The sequence below is a fragment of the Grammomys surdaster genome, unplaced genomic scaffold, assembly GCF_004785775.1.
Source record: "Grammomys surdaster isolate TR1022 unplaced genomic scaffold, NIH_TR_1.0 220, whole genome shotgun sequence".
Taxonomy (NCBI): Eukaryota; Metazoa; Chordata; class Mammalia; order Rodentia; family Muridae; genus Grammomys; species Grammomys surdaster.
Window position 1 is genome coordinate 162,317 of NW_021604665.1, and position 26,380 is coordinate 188,696.

Here is a 26,380-nt window from a genome sequence, read left to right on the forward strand (position 1 = left end):
CGGCGCTAGCCAATGGGGCGCGCGCCCGAGGCCGAGCCTCCTGCGAGCCTTCGCGGCGCCCGCGGCGTCACGTGAGCGGCCGGAGAGCGGGGAGAGCGGCGAGCGGCGAGCGCCCAGCTCGGCCGCAGGGAGTGCGGGCTGCGGCCAGGAGCGCTGGACGCGCGGCCGCGTACGGAGCCGGGCCGCACGCGCGAGGCCGCGCCAGGCGACGCCGAGTCCAGGTGGGAGACGCGCGATGTAGCGCGGCCGCGTGGGTCCTCCCGGGGGATCACGGGCGGTCCCCTGGCACGCGCTGTCCGAACCACGCGCGGGGACCCGGGAAATGCGGGGACCCCGGAAATGCGGGGACCTCCATGAGCGCGCTGGGCCTGCAAAGGGCAAATCCGGTGAGCTCAGCTCCTGCCTGCGGAGCCCACGCGCGTCCGTGGCACTCCTGGACCTGCGCTCCCATATGGTGGCGCCTGGCGGGGCCTGGCGACCAAGGGGCGGAGAGGTTACTGTCGGTCACTGCAGCGGTGGCCTAAGAGGGGACACGAAGGGGGTCACTGGGCGGAGGGTAAGGTACTCTCCGAAGCTGTGCGCCAGAGTCCGAGCCACCTCCTTCCCACGTACTTCCCACCCACGGGTGGGCACCCACGCGCGGGCACCTGGCGGACACCCGCACGACTGCACTGCGCCCAGCACACGCAGTCACACGACACAAACTCACACCCATTTGCGCGTACCCGCAGCGTTCCTATGCTTATGTTCCGGTTCCCCACGCAGAGTCCTCAGGCCCCTGTGATCAAACATTACTGGAGGGACGGCAGAGGGTAGCAGCCTCAGGGGGCAGGCCACCCCTTTTGGAAACCTTCTCGCCTGGAGGACACGGGGGCTATTTGCTACCACCATATGGGAAGGTGAAATCCCAAACGTTTGACTGAGTCCTTCAGACGTTTCCCCCGACTGTGGGGAGCCAACGCTGTCCTACAGGTGCGAGAATGGCAGTAACTTTGGGGCTTTCGGACTCCTCCGGGAGGAGACTCTTATTTTGAAGACTGGCCCCCACTCACCACCCCCGTGATTTGCACGCTGACCCAATGGCTAGCCCTTGGCCGGCTCTCGGCTTGTTATCAATTACATGTTGTTCCTACAGCCGCTGTGTCCCCGGGAGGATAAACAGCAGGCCTGGCCGGCTAAGAGAGGGGGCGGAGTCCAGCGGCCTGCCGGGGACGGTGCCCAGAACAGGGTGCCCCCTCCCCCTGCACGCAGCCTGCGCCTCTGGCTGCGCCACGTGCTGCTGTTTTTCATGGACCGGCTTGAGCGCTGGCACTCAGGCTTTCAAGCCCTGGGTCCAGGAAGTCCTGGATCCCCTGGGCCCTCAGTACCTCAGTGTCCCCAGGGTTGCTCAGCACTGTTTTAAGATCCTGTTAACTGGTTAGGGCCACTCCGTTCCTGCATTTACTCCTGGATTCTGGAATCACTCAGCGAAGGCTTTGACTCTAGATCTAGCACTTTAGTGAACAGTCAGGACGTCAGGACGGCTTGTATTCTGGTGGGGCAGCAAAGCATACAAGACAGTTTTCACAGTGATACCTAGCTGTGAAGAATTTAATCCTGAGTGGTTTGTCCAAGGGGGGAGTGGCTTCTGAGTTGAGATTTAAATAATGAGCTCCCATCTGGAATGCTAAGAGAGGCAGGACTTCCACAGATGGGGACCTTGGAGCCAAAGCCCAGGCTCCTTAGTGCCGGTGAGCCTGGCCTGGAGCAGCTGGGGGGCAGGTTGGGGGTGGGCAGGATCCTAGTGCTCTGAGGCCTGGAGGAATCTGAAACATTTTGGGGGGAGGGGTTCCTTCTGATGTAATTCTATTTTGGCATCGTACTTTTGTACCTGTTCTCTCCCTTCCTCCTTCCATGTTTCAGTGGGAATCTCACATGGTTGCCTTTGAATTTATGACCCTATGGCCTCACCCTCCTGAGTGCCCAAGATTATAGGCATGAGCCACTATGCCCACCCAACACCGCTGTTCACTTTCATATCAGACCTCAGTCTCTATCATTTTAAAAGTGAAGCCTCGATACCATGGTCCCCTTCGAAAGAGTGTTGTGGTCCAGCTCTGGTCATACTTCATTTCAGGAGATCTTAGGCGGTCCTGTCTGGGTCCTGGGACACCATATGCCTTACATCTGTGTGACTGTTCAGATGCTCAGTATACATGAGTTCGTTGAGTATACGTATAATCTAGGAGCCAGGTCACACTGGCAGCACCCAGATGTGTACACAGAGAAGTTGTACCGCTTGCCTGAGGTCGCACAGCTATAGCTGCAGACAAGGTGTCTGTGTGCTAGTAGAGTGGATGAGGCAGGGTTGGGAGAATAGAGTGGGTGGGCTCTGTCCAGCCGCTTTGCCCTTCATGTTGTCTGGTGCTTTATTCCTTCCCAGACCCTGCTTTGGTAAAGAGTGTGTATTTTAAAATGCATCACCAGTTTTAAATCCTTAGCTGAAAATTTAAACTCAGATTGCCTCTTGGTAAGATTACATTTGGGCTCAGATCTTGCCTCTATTCTCCACAGCAGTAGAGAAACTTAAAGAGCATAGAATAGTTGGGGAAACTGAGGCATGGAGTAGTGGGATGACTGGCCTTTCAGCTGCTGGGCAGTACCAGGTGCCACACTGTGGAGTGGACCTAAAGTCAGGTGGACAGGATGCAGCCTGAGCATCCTCCTCCTCAGTTTGATAATCACACAGTCAGCCATGGTCACTGGGCAGGACAAAGGTCCAGAGAGGTGGCCCCATCACAGCCAGATACTGTTGACTCTTCTTGGACACCAGACCTAGTATGGCCTTTGGCTTCAGAGGACACAGCTTTCCCTTCTCCTTCCTATCCCCACTCTCTGAGCCCCTCTGGGAGACCTGGTACGGTGCTGAGTACTTGGGACCCAGGAGAGTGTGCTGCCAAGAAGGGACACAGGCATCTGCTGAGCCTTCGCAAGTCGGTGAGTGTCCCAGACTGGGTCAGGGGCAGAACAGGAGGCTCCGCTCTCACGCATTGTCCAAGGGCAAATATCATCCCCCATCCTACCCAAAGGCTTTGAGGTTCAAGGAAGTTACCCAGGCCTGGGCTCTCAGATCTTCTATGGACTCATAGCCAGGGGCTGGACCCTGTTCATTATGGCAGGAAGGTGTTAGGCACCATAGACGGAGCTTTTTGCTCAAATATGTGATACTTCTCCCAGTCATGGAGAACGGTGACTCTCAAAAGGTCTGAGGACCAGACTGTGGAGAAACATCATGCAGGCAGGCAGGTACTTAATGGCCTTTTTCTAAAGTATAGCTACCAGGTTAAAGCACAGGCAGCCCCAACAGATGCGTGTCCCATTCAATCCTGGGGACACCATGCTTGCATTCACAAAGTTCATTTTTGAACATCTGAAGTGAACCTCTAACAAGCAGCCTGTTTTTATTTGCTGAATCTGGAAGCCCTTCAGAAGCCCAAAGAGCACGGGCTCAGAGTGCAAATGGCCCTTTTCCTTCTCACCCCGTCTCTGACTCAAGGTAGGGAGCAGAGCCCAGGGTCTTGAGACTTTCAGGACCTCCCCTCTCTGGCCCCCTCTCCCCACGGCCTCAGCTGTTCAGACAAGAGCATTCCTTGTCTTATTCTTTTCCAGGATCATTCTGGAAAATGTTTGAAACCAGAAGTGCCCTGGGTTGTGCAACGGGGCCTGGAGAGGGAGGGCTCTTTTGCAAATAGGGTGATGCAACTTTTGAAAACATATTCGCCGGCCCCATTCTCCCTTGGGATGGAAGCAGGATCTGGACATTTGGCCACAGGAGGCCTTGGGCAGGCAGCCGAGGGTGGGGGCCGCAAGGCACTGGTCAGCATGCAGTCCTTCTAACCTGGCCTCCCTTGCTCCCTCTCTGCAGTCACCACAGGCTCGGCCAGGCCAGCATGGTGGACCACTTGCTTCCAGTGGACGAGACCTTCTCGTCACCGAAATGCCCAGTGGGTTACCTGGGAGAAAGGCTGGCCAGCCGGCAGCCATACCACATGTTGCCGTCGCCCATCTCTGAGGATGACAGCGATGTCTCCAGCCCCTGCTCTTGTGCCAGCCCTGACTCACAAGCCTTCTGTTCCTGCTACAGTGCAGGTTCGGGCCCTGAGGCCCAGGGCAGTATCTTGGATTTCCTCCTGTCCCGGGCCACACTGGGCAGTGGTGGTGGCAGTGGAGGCGCTGGAGATAGCAGTGGCCCTGTGACCTGGGGATCATGGAGGAGAGCCTCTGTGCCTGTGAAGGAAGAGCATTTTTGCTTCCCTGAATTTCTGTCAGGGGACCCTGAAGATGTCTCCAGGCCATTCCAGCCTACCCTGGAGGAGATTGAAGAATTCTTGGAAGAGAACATGGAGGCTGAGGTCAAGGAGGCCCCAGAGAACGGCAGCAGGGACCTGGAGGCCTGTAGCCAGCTCTCAGCTGGGTCACACCGGAGCCACCTCCATCCAGAGTCTGGTGGGAGAGAGCGCTGTACCCCACCACCAGGTGGAACCAGTGGGGGTGGTACCCAAGGTGCAGCTGAGGGGCCAGCACATGATGGCCCCATGCCGGTGCTACTGCAGATCCAGCCTGTGGCTGTGAAGCAGGAGGCAGGTACAGGGCCAGCCTCCCCAGGGCAGGCCCCAGAGAGCGTCAAGGTCGCCCAGCTTCTGGTCAACATCCAGGGACAGACCTTTGCACTCCTGCCTCAAGTGGTACCATCCTCCAACTTGAACCTGCCCTCAAAGTTTGTGCGAATTGCGCCTGTGCCCATTGCCGCCAAACCTATTGGCTCAGGATCCCTAGGGCCCGGCTCTGCTGGCCTCCTTGTGGGCCAGAAGTTCCCCAAGAACCCAGCAGCAGAACTTCTCAAAATGCACAAATGCACTTTCCCAGGATGCAGCAAGATGTACACCAAGAGCAGCCACCTCAAGGCCCACCTGCGCCGGCACACAGGCGAGAAGCCCTTTGCCTGCACCTGGCCGGGCTGCGGCTGGAGGTCAGTATTTTTGGACAGGCTGGGCGCAAACAAGTAGGCTCATCTCTGCTCACCTGAGTATGTGACAAAGCCCCTTTCTCTATTAAATGAGGTGGATTAGGAAAAGAGCAAGGGGCGGGCAGGGGGCAGGATCAGAGATGGCACAGTTGTTGTCCCGCTTGGAGACGAAAGCTGGAAGCCACCTGGTCTCTGGTCTCTCTAAAGACCAGGTAAGTCTTGTGCTAGGTGGGATCTCTCAAGCTGGCATGGAAGGAAGATGAGGGGCTGAGCTGAAGTTGAGGGAAACTCAGCTAAGGGGCAGATGAGTTTGGTGGCAAAGGGACACAAACCAGAGGCCCATGCAGGCCTTACCTCCAGGTAAGTACCACCATCACTCCTATGACATTTTGGGTCAGGTACATGGAAACTCTGGCTAAGAACCACCAAGGCCACAGCACTCTGAGTGGAATGTGAGCCCCAAGACTTGAACTAGAAAATACCTCCAGTCAGGAATGAAAACTGCTCACAAGTGTGGGGTAAGCTTTGCCTTGTTTCTTCCTGGGGACCTGGAGGTGTGTTTGGAAAGCCATAGATAGAGAACAACCAGAAGGAAGGACTGATGGCTGTGATATGAGGTCAAAGGTGGCAGAATTCCTCTGACTTGTGTTCCAGACAACAGGGTTCTCAGCTCTTCAGGGCAAGGAGCCTCAGATGGTCAGATGTGATGCCAGGGACCATGGAACCCTGAAGTCACCCTGCTTTGACTGCTGTTCAGTATCTTCAGGAGGCTGGTGGCCTGCATACTTAGAGTGATATGGCCAGGTAGAGGGTGCTCTGGCCTTGGTAGCTAGGGTGTGTACCAGCAGTGTTGGTGTATGCATGTGTCTGTCTGCCAGTCTGATGTGGTTCATCTGTGTGCTAAGGACTAACAGAGCTAGACCACCTGAACGGATGCTTGCATTGTATGGGCACACCTGCTTATGGATTGTGTGATCATATGTGTCTTGTACCTGGTGCGGGTCACACCAGGTCACAGAGGTGGAGTTGTGAGCCAGCCTTTGGTTCTGAGTTGATGGTGCTAGCCCCAGGGCAGGTGCTGCCCTGCTGAGACTAAACTTGGAGGGGATGACAGTGGCATAACTTCCCTTCTGCCTCCAGATTGGTCAGATAAGGAACTTTTCCCCCCCGACAGTGTCTTGGAGTATGGAAGCCCTTCCTGAGAGGCATCATTGTCTTCTCACAACTTTTCAAATGCTGGGCTCCCTAGACCTGCTGTCTCCACCTCTCTGAGCTACATGTTTTAGTGAGTAGATCCGGTGCAGGGCTGTGGGGTAGTAAGTGGGTTGGTTGTAGAGCAAGAGGAGCCCAGACAGAGAGGCCCAAGGGAGGGGCATTTACTGAGGATGGGGAGAGCAACGGACTCTGTTTGGAGGAGGCAGTGGGACGGGGCCCTGAACACACCCTGGGATCATGGTTTTCTGTCTGACCCTTTTTGTTTCCTGGAGCCCTGAGCTAGTGTGGGGGTCTCACTGTGCCCTCTTTTCATGAAGTGAACTTCTACTATACCACAGTCAAACTGAAGAGGAACCCCAAAGGTGTCCTTCCTGGGACACTGGCAGGTGTTCACACTCACAGGGACTGCTCATGGGCAAGCCACTGAGTACCCTTACCCGACAGTCCTGACTCCAAGGCTTGCTTGCCCTGTACTCTGACCGGTGCTGCCCATTTAAGTGGCATCTCCAGAGGGCATGGGGCCAGGCAGGAGCTGCAGGCTGTGTGGTCAAGGATCCAGGCTGGGAGATAGGTCATTGCCCACCACACTGCTGTCCCAGGAAGCACAGGGTGTCCAAGGGCAGCCTTAGCTCTGACCCTGAGCCTTGCACTGGATTCATTGTCCAGGCAGAACCCACTCAGCAAGACTGGGGACATGGTATGCCTATCAAGGTCCCCGTGCAGCATCTGCCTCAAGAGAGGGCTGGTTGTGTGAGTGTGTGAGATCCTTAGGATCTTCTTGGGTATCAGAAGCCTAGGGGTTGTGCATAGAAGGTATACAGTTCCCTGCGTGTGGCCAGTCTTCCACCCAGAGGCTGTGGGATGAGCAGTAATTTCTTGCTGCAGTTAGGAGGAAGGGTGGACCCCACACACTCTGGATCTGACCAGGACAGATGAGATGACAATGAAGATGGTGGTGGTGACAGGTCACACTTAGGGGTCACTGTGTGCTGGAATGATTCTAAGCTTCGGAGAGTCCCCACCAACCCCTTCACTTGTGTACGCCCTTCTGCGGGAGCCCATTACTCCCTGGGACTAATCTAGCCTCTAAATGCAGAGAGCACCTTGGAGTGTTCGGGTCCCAGTCTAGCCTTCTGCTCTGGCCCCCACACTCCCCGACATGCTCCCTGGCCTTCCCCCTTTCTCAAGCAAGATCTTCCGTGCCCCTCTCTCTTCCCACCCCAAGGGGCCCAGGGATGCTATGATGGCTCAGCCTTTGCTGTGCACCCCCAATGCAGGCATTAATTCATTGCACCCTCACAAGGACTCTACAGAGGGAAATTGAGGTTCAGAACAAACATCTGCCATGGGGATGTGCCTAATGAGTGTGTTTTGGGGGTTCACGTGCATCCCTGTGAGTGCCACACCCCACTGATTCTACAACAGTACAGCCAGGTATGGAAGTGACCATTGCTGTGCTTTTTTGGTGTGTGTATGTGTGTGTGTCTGTGTGTGTGTGTGCGCGTGCACTCCTGTGTTCGGTACGCTTGTACATGATGGCCAGAGCTGCTTGTCATGTGTCTTCCTCAGTAGCTCTCCACCTTGCTTTTTGAGATAGTCTCTCACTGAACCTAGAGCTCATGGTTGGCTAAGCTGCTGGCCAGTGAGCTCTAGCCTTCCTTGCCCTGCCAGCCCTGATAGCCTTCCTTGCCCTGCCAGCCCTGATATTCCAGGCAGACCCTACTATGTCCAGTTTTTATGTGAGTGCCAGGGACCTAAACTCGGGTCCTTCCTAACGTTTGCACAGTAAGCACTTTATCAAATGGGCCTCGTCCTCAGCCCCTGGGCTGTGCCTTTTCCTACTGTGCTCCTGGCTGGGGGAAAGGAGATAGCAGCAGCCAGCATGGTGGTAATAGTCCTGACAAGGCACTGCTCTGAGCTCTGAGCGTGCTGTGTGTTAGTCCCTTTAACTCTTAAAATTAGACTATAAGGTGAGCCCAGAGGAGGAAACAGCACTTAAGCACATTCTCTGTGGTCATGCAACTTAAAAGTGGCAGAGTTGCAAGGTGGGGGTGGAGGTGGGGGTGGCACATGCCTTTAATCCCAGCACTCTAAGGCAGAGGCAGGAGGATCTCTGAGTTTGAGGCTAGCCTGGTACAGAATGAGTTCCAAGACATTCAGGGCTACACAGAGAAATCCTGTCTCGGGGTGGGAAAAGTGCCAGAGTGAGGAGTTTAACAGCTGTTTGCTCCCTCCCTCACCCTGGACTCAGTACTTCTCCACACTCCTGGACACCTCCCTGCTAGAGCCTCTGAGAAGAGGCCCCTCCTCCACCTGCAGCTGGGCCTGGCTGGTCCAGGATGTTCTGTGCTTCCCATCTGGCTCTGATGCTGGCCCTGGGCCCAAGTTCCTAAATTTGCCCGAGCCCCTGCCCTGCCCCCACTCCTCAGCCCAGGGGACTGCTCCACAGCTGAGGTGGCACCTGTCCCAGTCCAAAGCCCACTGCTGTTTGCTTTTGCACACCCAAGATTCCCTATCTCTCTCTCCCTGTTGGGTCATAGTTTTGCATGCAGGAAGAACTAAAGGCAGCCTGCTTGTTCTGGTCTAGCCATCTGAGAAGTGGCTGTTTGCCGCCTTCCTAGAAGTTTCCTCTCTCCCTCGCAGACATAGGCTCCTTTGTTCCCTGCAGTGGAACATCCTGTTCCAGAGTGGCCAAGCCGCTCCTTCCAGAAAGAATCTCACTGGCCACAGCTAAAGAGAATATTAATAGCTGTCAGCAGCCTGTGTGGCATGTTCTGCCGATGTCCATGGTGGACACAGGAGGCCCAGAGGGAGACAGTGGACTCCAAAGCCACTGTTGGAGGAGCTGGACACAGGATTCAAACTTAGTGGTCTGGTTTCAGGCCAGCGTTTTTAGCCCTCGTTACTGCTGCTCATAAGCAGGGATGTGTCCTCTGGCCTTGCGGTTAGCAGACACTCCGTGTACTATCTGCAGGTTGCACACTGCACACACAGCCTTAGGGCCTGCAGCTTCTGAGATTTGGCTGTTAACAATGGCTTTGTGACAGATGGCAACTGGTGTCTCACACAGCTCTCATGCTGGCATTACTGGTTGCCCCTGCGCTTGCTCTGCTCTGTAACCCAGTAGCAGGAGTCAGGAGTCTGCCCCACAGATGCCAGGCAGCAAGTCTTTGCCATGTATCAGGCAGGCCCTGCGCTCCACCCTGTGCCTTCAGTAGGAGCTCACAGTTCTTAAACAGTTGTCACATCTGGAGCCTCATTGCCATGGTCCTCTGAGATAGGTCTGTCGTTTCTGTCTCAGGGCAGGGAAACTGAGGTTTAACAAGCTTGTCAACTCACCCAGACCAATCCCAAGACTGTGTCTTGCTTAGCCAGGATTTCTCATCTCTTGCTCCAGTGTTGCCTCAGGTTTCTCCTTTTGCTGTTATCAAAGGATGTGGCCCAGTGAGGCAGGGGTCATCTACCCAGTTACAAGGACAGTCTTGTCAGGTACCAAGAGGCTGTAATGGCAGAGAGGGGCTCTGGAATGAGGACAGCTTGTTCTCTGGCATGGCTGCCTCTCAGCTGCCTGTCCCTCTCAGGGTGTCATATAACAAGAGGACTGCTACCCATTCCCTGGAAGGCAAGCAGGAAGTGAGGGAGGAAGCTCAGACCCAGGATGCTCAGGACCATTGGGGTAGAGACTGTGAAGCCTGTTCTTCCTTGAGTGTAGGTGTGTGTCCAACTCCTGCTTGAGGCATGTGACTATGGTACAGGGTCCTGGTATCAGTACTACCAGGCAAGGGGAGGAGGTCTTGTTCTGGCCTCAGGTGTTCTCAGTTCACAGCTCTGCGCCAGGTCCCCTGGTGCCTAGGAAGGGATTGCAGGGCAGGGGCTTACACAGTAGCTCGACCTGCTCTGTCAGCAGCACGGAAGACTGAGGTTCTTGGGGTCCTGAGCCGTGGTGCCTGCTCTTGGTACCACTGTTCTTCTCCTGTTTCCCAGGCTGAGGTCAGTGTAGCTCACTACAGACTCAGAGCTGAGATGGCCATAGCCTTTGACAACGGAGTGTGATGCACCTGCTGTTCACCTGTTCTGCATCACCAAGTGGCCCCTGTCTAGAAACAGGGTGCCAGGCCTGGGGCTCCTGGGTGTTCCTGGGAGTGTATGTGTGAACAGTGCGTGACAATCCTGTCTCGTCCTGAGGTACCCGCTGAGGCCTCTCTGCATAAGTTCTCCTCCTGAGTACCGAGAACTGGGGGTGCACCCTCTTTCCTGGAGCTAACACTGTCTATGGACAGCTGAGCGTCAAGATTCTGAGACTCATTTTTAAATGTCATGGGTCTGAAGGTGTCGCTCAGTGGTGCAACACTTGTCTCCACATTCAAGCTTTTGAGTCCCCAGCACCCACAAAGGGAAAGATAATCAAATGGTGGATGGTGCTGTGAGAGTCAAGGGTAGGATGCAGGCTCCTGAGGAGGGGATAGAGGAGATGGATGGAGAAAAAGTTCGAATAGGTGAGACACAGAGACCCAAATATGTAGTGGTGGTGTAGTGAGGTCCCGTGATCCTGTTGCTTAACAGAAGCCAAATGGAGAAAATCTCAGGTCCCAGAAGTTACTGACAAGCAGCCTGGATATCTTAGTCTGGCTCTGGTTCCTGCCTGTCCTGTGGATGTCTGTTCCTAGGACTGCAGTGGCTGAGAGATGGATGTTCCAGGAAGCCATTTAAATGCTTAAGAATACCATGCAGGTGTATTTGGGGACAACTCAGAAGGCTGCATGTCCAGATCTGCAGGGTGCCAGAGCCTGGCAGGCACAAATCCAAGGTCCTTCCCTGTTGCCAACAGAAGAAGCAGAGAAGCCAGGCACTCCTGTGGTCTGAGGAGTCTGCTTCCATTGCTGGGCCTGTGTCACCTTTGGCTGGTCTTCACAGGCCTTTCAGGCTATGTCTCCCAGGGGACGATGAGGCCAGTGCACCAAACACTGCTGACCCACTGGTGCTAGTGCAGGAGTGACCCAGTGCCCAGGGACTTCACAACCGAGTGACTATGGGAGAGTGAGACCCAGGTGGCCAACAGCCTTAGGTCCCTTCCCATGTGGAACAGCCAGATACCAGTAGGCCCTGGCCAGGAGAACAAACCTGTGTGCCTTGTGGTCCTTGACTCTTGCCCTCAAGGAGGTCTCAGGGACACTGGGGCTTGCCAAGATCTCCTTAGGTGACTGTAGATGTGGTCTAAGAACTTAAGATCCACCCTGGCTTTGCCTGGCCCATGGTGCCCTCCCACCTCCTGTCCCCCCCTCAACCCACCCCTACCTCCACTGGCTTTGAAGTCACTTGTGGCAGTGCCCACAATGGCCTGGCTGACCACCGTGTCCCACAGGTTTTCCCGCTCAGATGAGTTGTCACGGCACCGGCGATCTCACTCGGGTGTGAAGCCGTACCAGTGTCCCGTGTGCGAGAAGAAATTCGCGCGGAGTGACCACCTCTCCAAACACATCAAGGTGCATCGCTTCCCACGAAGCAGCCGTGCAGTGCGCGCCATCAACTGAGCACAGTGGCCTCCCTACCCTCCCCCAGCTCCACGTTTTGTTTTTAAATGCAATAACTTATTGCCTCTTTCAGAAGGATGTGACAGTATTACCAGCCCCTCCTTCTGAATCTTAGGAGGTATGACCCAGAGCCATCATGGCTGCCTTTCTGGGGAGGACCTAGAATCCCCAAGGTCCCTGGGGGCTGGTTCCCCGGTGGCCCAGGTGGCCCAGGCAGGCCTGTGCCCTTGTGCCTTTGTGCCTTCCTGCCAGCTGGAAGTAGTGTTTGGGGGGGCCCTTGCCCTTCTCCCGTTGGGCTCCCTACCTGGGCCAAAGCCAACATTATTGCTGGGGAAGATTTTGGCTGTGTTGAAATAGCTCCCAGAGGAAGCCATGCTGGGAAAAAGGAAGTAGGTCAAAAGCGTAGGGCTGCACAGTGGTATGAGGACTGCCATATGCAAGAGGCCTTTGAGTGTCCAGGAGAATGGCCACCCTGGCTCTAGGCCGTAATGCATGTGCTTAAATGCAAGACAAATGGAGCCATATCCATCCGTACTCAGCCTGGCTCCCCCTCCTCCAGACACCAGCCTCCTAGTTGCAGTGGGAGGAGAAGGGAACAGGTCTGGTGGATGCAAAGCAACTAGCTAGCGCCTCCCAGTCTGACTTAGATTTGCATTCCTCATCAGGTCTAGAAATCAGTACCAATTGAACTAGCTTGTTTTGACAGTTCTATTTCACATCCTATGAATGTATGTAAATAAACTGTACATAGGTACGCATCGACATAAAATATCTTTTAATAACACGTTGACATTTGTGTAAATTTGAAATTTAAAAAATTCTATAAAGTTGGTGTACATATGTTACAATTATGTATATTTTCTTTGGTCCTTCATAAAAAAATATATTTACTTTGCCAATAAAAAGAGAAAAAAAGAACTCCACCGTTCTTTGGCCCTGTATTCCTCCACTGGCCTGGGACATGGGGGTGATTCTGGGGCTCAGCTTCTTCCAGCTCCCTTCCATGAACTTTGCTCTCTTCAGCACATGCTCCGGTGTCACCTGTGCAGAGTGTCTCAGGCCAGCAAGTCACTGCCATTTGAGACCTCTGCTGGGCACTTCAGTGTGCTGAGGTTAACATCATACACTCTGTTGGCCCTCCCCGAGGAAGTAGCTGGGTGATTTCTTCCCTGCACAGTAACTTTGACATCTTAGGCGTCTTCTCCAGGCAGGGGATGGACTTAGGCCACTTCCTCTGCCTCCCCACTTCCCTGGGATACTTGGGGCTTCTGCCATGGAATTCTACTGTCAGGTTTGCATCCAGGCACACACCCTCTACAGGCTGGGCCCTAAGATCAAAGGAAACAAACAACAAAGGGAAGCTGTGAGCTCTGTAGGGAATGAGCCAGGGAGGTGCCCAGGGCTAGCCACCTTAGCACCTCAGCTTCAGGAAGATCTTCCTGGTTCACCTGTGCACAGCGTAAGGTGAGAACCTTCTAGAAGGAAACTTTTCCTATGGACCTCACTAAAATAGCTGGATGCTGTGTGAGCCAAGGTTCCCCAGGAGCCCCTCAGAGACCTGGAAGCAGCTGGCAGGTAGGTTTTCAGCAGAGATCCTGTACCATGTGGTGTGAAGCTCTGAGTCTCAGAATGTAGAGACCACTATTCTGGGGGCCCGGGAGAGGCCTGCTAACCTGTCCTGTCTGATGAGAGCTGGCAGTCATTGAGCATTCATGTACGACCAATACATCTGATTAAAGGATGGGCATCCCATCTGACCAGCTTGTGACCTCTGCCCTTTGCCTGTGACCGAATGTACCTTCTGAGGACAAACAGGCCCTGGGGAAATGAGACATTGATTTCCAGCTGTGTTAGCATAATTTCTCTTCATCATTAAACAATCAATGTGGCTACAGATACAAGGGACATTGCAGGGACAGAGGTTATGGTCATGTTGGTGGCATTGAGGAAGGAACAAACCGTGTCCACATGCACCTTGGCCGAGGATGTATGATGGACATGTTCTTCCCCTCATCAGCACCATCCTGGTTATGCCATCCAGCTTGTCTGTGAGCCATCTTGGGGAAAGGCAGGGTACGGATATAAATCAGCATGGGCTCCCAGGAGCCTCACCCGAGTCCTGTATTCTCACCCATGTACTCCAGGGAAGGCCGGGCACAACAAGACAGAGAGAGGGTTTAGGGTTACGGCAGCCTCCCTCAAGCAACCTCTCAATGCTGCTACTTTGAGTGGGTTTCTGCTACTCCAGATTGCCACTGGACCTTGCACAACAGGCTGATGGGAAAGCCCCTGGTTGCGTGATGGTCAATGGTAAGTGGAGGTTCAAGCCTATATTGCAACGGAGTGGAGTCTGGGAAACTGTCCTCAATGATTTCAGTGGCTGGAAGAGAAGTCTTTGTCCTGTTCTAGGTGATGAGAAGGCAGAAGGAGACATAGTCCTGTGGTCCTGCAATTATTTGTGATAGGAGAGGAATCTGGAAGATTATGAAACAGGTAAAATGACCCCAAATCTCCCCCAAGGTTTTAGTTAAGAGCAGAGCACTGTGAAATACTAGTAATAATTTTAATGTTAATGATAAGTGATCCTTTTTCTTGTTGTTTTTCTTTTAAATTGAGTTGTTAAGAGCTGGAGTAATTAGAGTCCCCAACTGACAGCTGTCACACCTTTCCCCAGTGCCAGGCTGCCTTATGTGGTGGACTGCCAGCCCCGGCAAATTGCCAGTTGCCCTCATTGCAGCCGGCTGCTTTGAACTCTCCTGGACGCCTTGGGGATCTCAGCTGCAATCAGCTACTGGTTCGGAAGCAGGATGCTGGTTCCAGAGTCACATCCCACCCACACAGTGGTTTCAAACAGCTTGCGAGAAACGTAGTGCCCACCACTAGCCTCTTTGAACTCTAGATGACCCTGTAACCATTTCCACTCACACCAGAAAGGAGCCTTCTCTTGTTGGACTGAGAATGAAGGACTGTGTGGAGTTGGTGCGAACGAAGCTCATTTGCATGAAGCGTTGCTTCTGATTGGTGCTGGCAGCCTTGCCACACCCCCTTTCTGGGTATATAAGTCTGCCTTCCAGTTCCTTTCTTAAGTCTGCTAGGTGACTGTGATGCCCTTACTACTGAGGCCAGCAAGATGCTAGTCCAGACCTGCAAGAGACACTAAAGCAGATAAGTGAAGAGCCGAGAAGCTCTGAAGCCTCAAGAAGCCAGGTGCCAGCCTGAAAGGTCTTGATATGAATAGGGTTAGTTAGCACTGCTTCCCAGGGCTGGGCTGGGGCGAGTTAAAGCCCAGGGCAACAGAGCCTTTATCTTGAGTGCCTGGAACCCGGAGTCTTTGGCTTCTACATACCCACCCCTACCTCCCCAACTTGCTTTGTAACTCAGACTGGCTTCAAAGTTGTCACCTCCTCCTGCCTCAGCCTCCCAGGTACTAGAATAAAAGCTGCATACCAATACACCGGCTTTCTAGTCAATAATTTCTCCCTGCATAGAACAAAAGATTCCCAACCTGCTTATCCTAGTTTGGTTTCTGTTACTATACTAAACACCATGGACAAAGGCAAGTTGGAGAGGAAAGATTTGTTTCATCTCACAAGCTGTGGGAAGTCAGTGCAGGAGCTTGGAGCAAAGACTATGGAGGAATTCTGCTAATTGGCTTGCTACCTGCATCTGCAGCTAGCATTCTCCTATAGCTCAGGGATGGTACTGTCCACAGTGGACTGAGCCCTTCTCCAGCAATTAGCAATTAAGAAAATTCCCCCACAGACATGCTCACAGGCCAATCGGATAGCGGCAATTCCTCAGTGGACGCTCCTTCTTCCCGGGTGTATCAAATCAATAACCAAGAAACAGAGTCATCACAAAACAAAGTGTCTGGAAAAGGAACCCAGCCTGCTACCTAGTGTCTGCCTGTAGGCACACAGTCAGATCATTGCTAAGAGCAGGTAGGACACAGGTCAGCCTGCTGCAAAGCAAAATTCCAGCTCTGTGGCCTAAACAAAGCAGGCAGCCACATTGCTCTATATAAGCAGTCTGAAGGGAAGCAGGATGGGCTGATGTGGTGGCTCCCCCAGGCTGTAGAGTGTCATTCTAAATGACTTGGCTGGGGAAAGCAAGTAAGGGGTGCTATTGCCCAGCCCCTAGGCGTTGCCGCATCTATTCATGCCCCAATTGCTGTAATGTATGTAGCTCCAGTGCTCTCAGTTAGAAAATAAGGGTCCTTACTGGTTTGAGAAATGGACAGTTGCGTCTTGCCTGGCCTGCTCCTTGGCTGCAGGCACTAGCAGCTCTCACCTTCCCAGGAGTCTGCAGAATAGAATCTGTGAGGCACTGACTGAGTTTGGTGCCCACTGCCTGGCACATGTGATTTAGGAGAGTCTCTTAGGAATGTGGGCCCAAGGGTAGACCTTCTTAGCAGTGGATTGTGAGGAGAGACAACTATCACTTTGACAGAAGAAGGAAGACCACCCGGGGTGCCACAGCAAGGCATGGTTAGAATAGCCTTCATCAGGGCTCCCAGGGCTGCTCTTGCCAATGCTTGACAGAGTAGCTCTGACTCATTGGGATGATGGGTGTTCCTCCCTGCCTAACAGACCCTCTAAGTTGGGCCCTTCTCCCTTTCTCTTCTCCCTCTCCCTGCCCCTGGCCATCCTGACTCTATAGGCCTTTCTGGAAGTCTTGGTGCATGACTGAAAATCCCAACACTACATTGTGGGCTGAGGATATCCCACACAGTTGCCAAAATAGAGTGGGCTGGGTCCCTTTTCCAGACCCTTTGTTAGAAATTTTTTATTAATTTATCTTTTCTGTTACTTATTGTGTGTACATGGGGTCGGGTGAAGAGCGCACATGACATTGTGCACATGGAGGTCGGAGAACACTTTGTGAGAGTCAGTTCTCAACCACCAGCTGAGTTCCAGAGACTGAACCCAAGTGGTCAGGCTTGGCAGCAAGCACTCTTACCTGCTGAGCCATCTCGGCAGCCCTCAAACATGTTTTAAATGTGACCGTGCTGTCATTAAGGGTTGCATATAGAGTCCTTCACCTTTACTCTTTCTAAAAAGAGCCACCTTCCCCGGAGGCCACCACTAAAAGTTTTTACTATCACAGACTCCAGTGGCTTCACTTGGTATACAAATTTAAACATTATTATGAAAGGTATGGTGTCATTATATTCTGTTATATAATTAATGATAAATAGCTAATATAAGGTACCATACATGCTAAAATTTAACTATGTATTAATGTATCACAAAATACATGAGATATATTGATATAGTTTCAATAAAATAGTACACAATCCAGTAACATGTGCATGGAGTTTAAATAATTATAGATATGATGTCATTTCCAACTGAAAAAAATTAACTTGATTTTATTTTTGTATTGAGTATTTGCCTGTGTGTCATTATGTGTGCCACATGTATGCCGTACCTGCAGAGACCGAGATCCCCTGGATCTGGAGTTACAGATGGTTGTGAGCTGCATGTCAGTGCTGGAAACCAAACCTGGGTTCCCTGAAAGAGCAGCAAGTACTCTTAACTGCTGAGCCATCTCTATCGCCCTGTGACTTCTAATTTAAATACCAATGCAGCAGTTGTGTGTGTGTGTGTGTGTGTGTGTGTGTGTGTGTGTGTGTGTGGTTTACCAGTGGGAATTTATCCTGCTAAATGTCACTCAGTGTTCAGAGTGGAGTTACTTTGATGATCTCAGTGGTACTGTCATCTGATGGGGACATCATCTATGGTCCACAATTGGACGACACATTGTGTGGTACTCCTCAAATATTATATGCAACCTAACTCAGGATGGCCCCTGACTGTGACCGTGGCCTTCTCTGCCAGGCAGGCGCTTCCTTTGTGCTTCCTTCCTGACTCCATCCTCCTCTAACTTTTCTTGGAGCTTCAGATTCCTATTATTTAAAATCAATGAAAGTGCAAAGAGGCAGGTGCCCTCTTCAAACAGGCTGACAATGCTAGCATCTTCTCACAGGTCACAGAGAAGATAAAAAGAAGAGATAGTAGACCAGTCCCTGGCAAATTGCTGAAAGACTCAGGTTTGTGAAGGCTTTTGCTAAGATTAGAACCTGGAGTGTAGCATAGACACTTCCCTACTGGTCTTTCCCACCAGACCCACTGCTGGTCTTTTCTTTGCTACTTATAACTGCCTGCAGTGTTTCTCAGGTCTCCCTTTTGCTCCAAGGACTATATTGAGACAGTTGTCCTAAGTGAGCCCATCACCCCTCCTCCAACACCCCTCCCCCAGCACCCTCCCCCAGCACCCCTCCCTCAGTACTCCTCTCCCAGCACCCCTCCCCATCAATGTTTCATTAAAGCAAGTGTTCTCTGGTCACTGAGCCTAAATATCCTCTCAGATGGGCATTTGGAAGAAGTGAGTTCCTGGAAAGGCTGCCTCTCCATGCTCTCTCACAGGCCATTAACTTCCCAACAGCCAGAACACCGAAAGCCTCTGTATAAGCCAGTGCTGTTAAGGACCAAGCAGTGAGATGGATAAGCAGTGTGAACCTCAGGACTTTACACAGCTCCCTGGGTTGTCTTTGCATTTTCCTAAACAGGAGGCTAGCCATCTGACTGCTCCATCCCATGCTTGTCCTGGGGGCTGTGCTCCTGAGATAGCAACTTTCCCTTGCTGGCTGTCACCTCTCCTTCACTGTCCACTTTCCTTCTCCACATAGAGGTGGACTTCAAAGTTATTATCCCCATCCCAGAGGACCTGGGAGCTGAGAGCACAGCTCTTTGTCTGCTGTACCATTGGACACTGAAACAGCCGTAGACATCCATCCCTCAGCTGAAGAAGCCAGTGGGCATTTCTTTTGAGTGCCCATGGTGTGAGCTGGTGACTCTTAAGTATGAGACCTGGGACTTGTGGCTCCCCAGACTTGTGCGTGACAGAATGATTTTACTTGTCTGGTCTCCGTTCTTTGTCCTCAGCCATCCTGCCACCCTGACTCTTTTGGAGAGGGACAGATTGTCTCTTCAAGCCCTACTCATGTCAGTGCAGGCCTGTTTTGCAGCACATGCAGCCTAGGTATGCAGGAGGCTACACACACACACTCTCTCTGCTACTCACTTGAGAGGCATTCTGAACACAATTGCCGTGTCTCTGAGACGTTCCCAGGCTGTTCAAGACACAGTTCCACAAACTTCCCCACATTGTCAAATAGCAGTACATGCATGAACAAACACAACTCTGTACTGTTTGCAAATTCTTGTGACCTAATTCATTTTTCATTACTAAAATGAAATACGGGAGGTAAGGTACTTTATAAAGAAAAATGGTTCGTTTTGCCTCATTACTTTGATTCAAGGTCAAGGTGATGACCTTCCTACTTGACAGAGTCAAGGTGACATTACCTGGGAGACAGGGAGTGTGTACATGGATTGGGGAGGGGTCTCTCTTTTTATAAAGATATATTCAATTTCCACTCATCAGGGCTATACTTCATACTCTAATATAAAATTGTCTTAGGTTTTTACATTTTTATGTGCGTAAGTATTTTACCCACGTGTGTATATAAATGTGTGTGTGTGTGTGTGTGTGTATGTGTGTGTGTGTGTAACACACATGTACCTGGTGCTTGGGGACGTTAGAAGAGGGCATTGGATCTTCCAGAACTGGAGTTACAAATGACTGTAAACTGCCACATGGGTGCTGAGAACTGAGCCTGGGTGCTTTGCAAGAGCAACAGGGGCTGAAAGATTGCTGAGCCATCTTGCCAGCTCCCCCTCCCCACCCCCCACTCTTATCTAGTCCTAAACACCACTCAAGTCCCTGCCTCTGAGCTGAGCACCAGTTGATAGAGCTTTTTAATTGCTGCCTTCTTATTAACCCAACAATGGGAATTAAATTTCAGCACAAAAAGCCTTGGATGACACACTAAAACCATAGCCTAATGACCGCACCTTGCTTATGTAGTACAACAAGATAAAAACTATCAGAGGCAATGATAGGATACAGGCAAGGTGACCTTTTGTGTCCCTGTGACATGACTATGAAGAGATTAAGTAAGGATCAGAGGAAGGCTCTGTGGACATCTAGTCGTCAATGGCTAGACAAGAGACAGTGGATCATATATGTCACCATGCCTTGTAATCAGCTGCTTCAGCTCCATCCTCAGGAGTGACAGTGGTTTAGCATCAAAGGGATGATGCTGTTCCTGGCTGGGAATCTGCTCACCTTGGCTCATCAGGTGTCTGAACAAGAGCGAGGTTGTGCCTAAGCTGTCCAGCCAGGCCGGGGCTCGGCTCTGTGTCTTGCTTCCTGTACTCCAGAACCAGGGCGGACAGATGGGTGTATACTTACGGTAAGGAGGCGGGAAACCCACACCAGAGCTCCCTTCTCAGAGAAAGCAGTGGGCTGTGGGAGAGCAGCATGTCCAGAGCAACCTGGGGTCTATGGGAGACTGCAGATGCTGTCGAGGGGAGCACGAGGAAAGGAAGATGGGTTGGGGAGACACTGTGTTGCTGAAGCCAGGCAGGAAGCTATTTGACGCAGGTAGATGGGGAAAGGAGGGGCTGTGGGGGAGAGACAACCTTCATTCATCTTCTCCTTCAACTTTCCATTCCTAGAGCTTCAGTGTGCTGGGCTGCACGGACAGGCTGTGCGCGGTTTGCACTTGTGTGCTGTCGTGTGTTTAAATAAAAAAGGGGGGGGAGCCATTGCCTACCACAGTCAATAAGCCAAGTTGCCATAAGACCCGTAAGCCATGGAGGCCCCTAAACCTCTTTGAGGTGGGAGGGTAGTTCTGCCACAGATGTGGGTTATATCTGTATTTCCACTAAAGCAGTACTTTTAGTGGGAAGAGCCTTGGACATGATGTGGTTTTTGTTTTTCTGTTTTCCCTCAGTATGATCTCTAATCAAGATCACCAGGGCCCTTACCCTAAATTTTTCTCCTTTTTTACCTCTTTGCCGAGGGAAGAAAAGATCCCCAGGCCGGGTAGCCCTTCAAAGGAAAGGTAGCACTGGAGAGGAGAAGCACCCCTCTGGTCTCTTTTGATGCCCAAAGCATAAAGCAGGAGACTAACTCTTCCAGTGCTGATCAGGGAGCCCCAGGAGATGACAGTTTCACAGAAGAAAGTAGACGGCTGAGCCTTTCACAGAGGGAGACTCCTGTCAGCAGGACAGGAAGGCACCTGGGGTTAAAGCCATGCATGGAAATCTCTTCAGACTCCTACAACCTACAAGAAGCCTTGGCTTCATTGACTCAGCAGTAAGCTTGTTTCTCTTTACTTCTACATTCTTCCACATTCTATTACATTTTTTTTTCCTAACGTATGTAAGACTGGGGAGTGTGCCCTTTGAGAAGACAGCTTATGGGAGTGAGTTCCCTCCTTCCATCGTGTGGATCCCAAGGACTGAACTTGGGTGATCAGGCTTGGAACTTGTAAACCAGCCTGGCCTTGAACTCACACAGATCTACCTGCCTCTGCCTCCCAAGTCCTGAGACTAATGGCATTCACTACCATACCTGGCTCATTTAAAAGGACTTTCTTCACACAGAGTATGATTTCTGACCATGATAGAGCCAACTCAGAATCTGAAATTACAGGGTACTTGGAAGATGCACACACATTTGAGAAATAAATCACATATCTTCCCCACCACCACCATCACCAATTTTTTTCTATTTTAACGTGTATGGTTGTTTGTCCAGATGTATGTCTGTGCTCCACATGTGTGTAGTGCCTGTGGAGGCCCAAAGAGGGCATCGGATCCCCTGAGTTGCCGACAGTTGTGGATCACCATGTGGGTGCTAAGGGCTGAAGCTCAGCCCACTGCAAGAGCATCCAGAGCTCTTACAGCTGAGTTGTCTCTTCAGCCCCATAATACAATAATTCTCTGGTCCAAGCAAAACATTAAGAAGGAAAAGTTTAAGTCTTTTAAACTCAACTAAATGAAACCATGTGAAACGTTACGGCTTGTTAGTGGAGGAAATTGATAGCGTTAAATGCTTACACTGGAATCAGAGAAATGAACTCATATTGATGGTCTCACCTTTCATCTTAAGAAAGTGGGAGAAAAAGTAAATGAAATCTGAGGAACTCTGAAGAAAGGAAGCAATAAATCCATGACTGGAAACCTTTACAGTGGAAGCAGGGAATTTGTGCGTGACTTTGTCCTTATCTCCTCTTCTAAGGACACCAGTCAGATTGGATTAGGATTGGGCGCGTGTATGACACAATTTTACCTTCGTGGTGAAGTGGTCAGTGGGTAGACTGCCTTCTATGTCTAGCTGGGTTCTTGTCCATCCTCCCTCCAACAAAGGAGGGAGCAGACAGCGTAGTAAAAATTTCTAAGACCTGTGATGGCAGCAAGATGCCAGTTGAGATTATATGAGTACCAGCTCCAAGGCCAGGGCAGGTTTGGGGGTGCCTAGATGAGAGGTTGCTGATGCTACACACCCTTGTGTTCTTGGCAGGCTTCAGGGTGCCATCTGAGAGCAGTTCCTTGCAAAATATACCACCAGGTCATCTATAGGAATGGCAGAAGCAGGTCTCTGGTCTCCAGTCTCCAGTCTCCAGCAAGTCTCTGGTGGCTGGGGTAAGAGAGAATTGCCTGTGGCTCTGTTTGAATCTCAGTGACTGGCTTCAGTGAGCTCACTGCCCTGGGCTGAAGCCTCAGGTGTAGGAAGCCTTTGAGTCTGTCTCTGAAGACTCTTGAAGCAGAAATCAGCAGGGAACTGGCAAAGCCAAGAAGCAGGATCTGAAGTCTTCCTTCCTAGCAAAAATGGCTTGGATCCTCAGGATGGGCAAATTTATGGAGAAGCAGCTGAGCCCTGATTGACTGAATGTAGCTTTATAAATAGGGTGGAAGATGGGGCCAAGGAGAGAAGAGCCATCCAATGGTCTGTTTCTGGTTGTTCTGTGTTGCTAGGGTAATCTTTCAGGCTCGGTCAAACTTGAGGCTGGGCTTGTCAAAAGCTGAAGCTTCCCCAAAGCTGGGGTTTTGTTTCTTCTACAGCTGCTGCACACAGACAGCTGCCAGAAGTCTGCTCTTCACCCCGGGGGCTTAAACTTCAGTGATAGCGAATCCTACAGCAGGTAGGAAGCTCTGTAACACGGGTCCCTCCAACCCCTATCAATGGCCTCTATAAAGAACCCAGCTAAAAATACAAGACAACTTCTATGGTCCTGTGGTCACAGCCTCAACATACACTTTGACTTAAATGAACACCAAAGATGTGACCCCTGTGACCCCTGTTGGCATTAGTAACAGTTAGCTTAACACATCGGACTATCTCAAGAACACCTAAGGATCCTCTGGCATCACAGGAAGCTGGTTGGCTGTGTCTGCTGCAGCTGAGTGCCAGTCATGTGCCCAGCAGCACCTGAGTATCCTGGAAGGTTGGAGGCTGTAGGAATCTTGTGAACAAAGGTGTCTTCATTCACTTCTGACAGCTGCCATGAGGGCCACAACACCGCCACGGGATCCCACCACGTGGCTGCTTGGCATGGACTAACATGGCTTCCATGCTGCTATGTTCCAACCCTGAGTGTTGCCAGATGCCTGGGGGAGAGTACACAGGGGTGGTGACCTGGGACAGCTCAGACGAATAGGGCCAATCTCTTCCACTGTATTCTGGCCACTAAGCTTCACCTAAGTTCAAAGGAAGAGATGGCAAACCCACCCTGATTTCACTGCAGTGGAATTCCACTGTTTGGGAGGGAAACATGTTATACTGAACATCTCAAGACAGGCATCCGTGTTCATCCTCCTCCTTCCTCAGAATTCACCTGGACTCTGTAAGATGGGCAGTGATGTAGAACAGCTGTCACTAATAACTTCACGGTGTGTTCTATCAGCTAACTATCCAAATTATCCAAAATGGATGCCCTTAACTGTAAACTTTGTCTTCATCCTAAAGCCTGTGCTTTTGCCAACACTGAAGTCACATAGCTTATTTTGAGCATGGAACGAAATGCCAGTATCCTTACCACTGTGAACCCCAAGTCACCTTGAAGCCAGCACAGGTGGCCCTCAGTTCATTCATCCTGGGATCCAGAGGAGCTCACCTAAGGTTCACATGGGCCGCTTTCTGCAAGGGCCCTGCTCGTGGCCACGCCCACCACTTGTGCACCTAAATAAGCTCCAGGAGGAAACCGCCCACTTCCACTGACTGCTTCCTTTGGCTTCTCTGTGTGCAACCAAGTTGTAGAACTGAGAAAGCCAGAAGAGCATGGAGAGGGAGCCGCCAGCTTCAGCTGCTCTGGAGGATCTCTGACCATTCCAGAAGCTGTCCAGGATGCCAGCATGAGATGCCTGGGTAAGTAGTTTGGGGGAGGGGGCAGAGCGCCCACCTCCATGGGGATCCTCTCTGACCCACCCTCATTTGCCCTTTTGAGTCAAGAGCTTTTGGGATCTTAGCTGTTTTGTACTGGGGTTTGGGAAATTGGCTTTGGGGATCAAAGTTAATGTTTGCTTGCAAGGTTGATAGAGATCAGTTCTGGAAACAATTGGTTGTTGGTAATTTGATTTGCAGTGTGTGTGTGTGTGTGTCTGTGTGTGTGTGTGTGTGTTTTCAAATTCTGGTCTAATAACCAAAAACATAACATTTATTGTATAAACCACTTTCCCACTGTAGACTTCAGAAATTTTTTACTGCGTATTTGGCCGAGCTTATGTATGCTCGCCATGTGCATGTGGTACCAGAAGAACCCATCAGATCCTCTGGAGCTGGAGCTATCAGTGATTGAACTGTCCAATGTGGGTCCAGGGGACCAGGCTCAGGTCCTCTGCAAGAGCAGTATGGGCTCTTAACCATCTTAGTCACCGAGCCATCTCTCCTGCCTTTTCTAAAACCCTTTGCTGGGCATGAATTACAGTGTTTTCCCTCATTCTGTGGGTCTTCCCATGGCCTTGATTGATTGATGTCTTCTGGGGGAAAGATTTGCTGTGATGGTTCCATATGTTTGCATATCCTACATTGACCTTGTCCATCTTCCTCTCCAGCTGGGCCTCCACCCCCATTTCCTAGTAATTCTACTCATGCTCAAGTTTCCCGAATAAGAGAGAACATAGCAAACGTGTCCTTATATCTGGATTAGTTTGCTTATTATGTCCTTTCCCAGTTCAGGCTTTTCCTGCAAGTGGATATTGCATTCTTTTTTTTAATTGCTGAATGTACTGATTGCTCTCAGCAGCCAAAATACTTAAGAGAGGAACTTAAGGGTTCTTTGTGGCTCAGAGGATTCAGTCCATCATGTCAGGGAAGTGGGACAGAGCAGCTCAAATCATGGTGGACAGAAACCAGAGGATGGAAGGGATTGCAGGCCAGGTATGACCTTGCAAGGCACACTTGAGTAACCCACATCCTCCAGCTAGGCCCCAGAGTTCTTAAAGCCCCTCAATGAAGTGCCACCAGCTGGTGACCAAGTGTTTACAACATGAGACTGTGGAGAAGTGTTTCATATTTGTGATGGTTAGGTTTTTTTTTTTGTTTGTCAATTTGATGCAGCTGAGGTCATCTGGACAGAGAGAGAACCTGGACTGAGAAAATATCCCCACCAGATTTGCCCACAGACATGTCTGTGTGGACATTTTTTGATTACTGGTTGATGTGGGAGGAGCCAGCCTACCGTGGGCAGTGCCATCCCTGGACAAGTGGTCCTAGGTACTATAAGCAGGCTGGGCAAACCTCCAGGTTTCTGCCTTGATTTCCCTAGGTGGCAAAACTTGCCTGAACTGAAGAATTGAAACAAATTTATCTCCAGGTTGCTTTTGGTCAGTTTTTATCATAGCCATGGGAAGCAAACTAGAACAATATTCAAAGCATAGCACTGGACAGCACTCCATTGTCTAAATAGAGCCTATCTTCATTTTTATCTGTCTGTGTGGAGGTGCCTCTGCTCACTCCATAACTTAACTACAGGAGTAGCACACCAATACACATGGATACAAAGGCATCTCTAATACACCGATTTCATTTCCTCTGGATAAATATCCAGAAGTGGGAGAGCCAAATCCTACGATGACTTTATTTTCGGTATTTTGAGGAGTTCTCATATGGTTTTCCATAACAACTATGTTCTACTTTACATTCCTGCCAATGATGAATTGAGGAAGGACTCCTTTTACTTCAGAATCTCGTGGTAATTTTGATTTGTGTTTTCCTGATGGCTAGTGATACTGAGCCTGTTTGCATGTACTGGCCACCTGAATTTCATATTCTCAGAACAACTTCCTCTCTGTCTGTGTGTCTGTCTCTGTTGTGTATGTGTGTGACATAGTTTCACTATGTAGCACAGGCTGGCCTAGAACTTACAATCTTCTTGAGCCAACCTCCTGAGCTAGAATTATACCACACCTGGCAATTTGCCCATTTGTAATTGACTTACCTATTTTGTTGTTACTGAGTTTTTGTAGTCCTTTATATCTCCTAGATATCAATGCTCTATTCTATGAATATCTGGCAAAGATTAGCTCTCTTTCTATGGACAGTCTCTTCATTGATTATTTCCTTGATTTGAAAAGTTCTTTAATATAATCTGATTTGTCAGCTCTTGTTTTTGTTTTCTGTGTTTTTGAAACCCTTCTCAGAAAACTGTCGCTGTGTCAATATTTTGAAGACTTTCCCTCTGGTTTTCCCTGGTAGTGTTAGACACTGAGGTCTT

At 50.9% G+C, this 26,380-nt stretch overlaps 1 protein-coding gene and 1 long non-coding RNA gene across 4 annotated transcripts; both read left to right on the top strand.

The window, feature by feature from the left end:
* The first annotated feature begins 77 nt into the window (after window positions 1-77).
* Klf15 (Kruppel like factor 15) lies at window positions 78-12,670 on the top strand. Of its 3 annotated transcripts, none has more exons than XM_028773007.1 (3): window positions 78-221; window positions 3,905-5,008; window positions 11,583-12,670. In XM_028773007.1, exons 2-3 carry the CDS (start codon window positions 3,930-3,932, stop codon window positions 11,749-11,751), a joined length of 1,248 nt encoding a protein of 415 aa, XP_028628840.1. In that variant the 5' UTR covers window positions 78-221; window positions 3,905-3,929; the 3' UTR covers window positions 11,752-12,670. The 3 variants fall into 3 exon arrangements, with proteins under 3 accessions (XP_028628840.1, XP_028628839.1, XP_028628838.1); XM_028773006.1 differs by lacking the exon at window positions 78-221 and adding an exon at window positions 2,366-2,976 and having other exon boundaries at window positions 3,461-5,008; XM_028773005.1 differs by lacking the exon at window positions 78-221 and adding an exon at window positions 2,366-2,976.
* Window positions 12,671-13,576: 906 nt separating this feature from the next.
* On the top strand, window positions 13,577-14,737 carry LOC114625741. The gene is made up of 3 exons (XR_003712119.1): window positions 13,577-14,061; window positions 14,161-14,244; window positions 14,426-14,737. It is a non-coding gene; the product is annotated as an uncharacterized LOC114625741 (long non-coding RNA).
* The last annotated feature ends 11,643 nt before the right edge of the window (window positions 14,738-26,380 follow it).

Excerpts from the sequence above, each read along its gene's own strand:
- Klf15 (XM_028773007.1), top strand. The coding sequence starts at position 3,930 with ATGGTGGACCACTTGCTTCCAGTGGACGAGACCTTCTCGTCACCGAAA. Across the intron at positions 5,009-11,582 it reads TGGCCGGGCTGCGGCTGGAG|GTTTTCCCGCTCAGATGAGT; the intron begins GTCAGTATTTTT and ends CGTGTCCCACAG.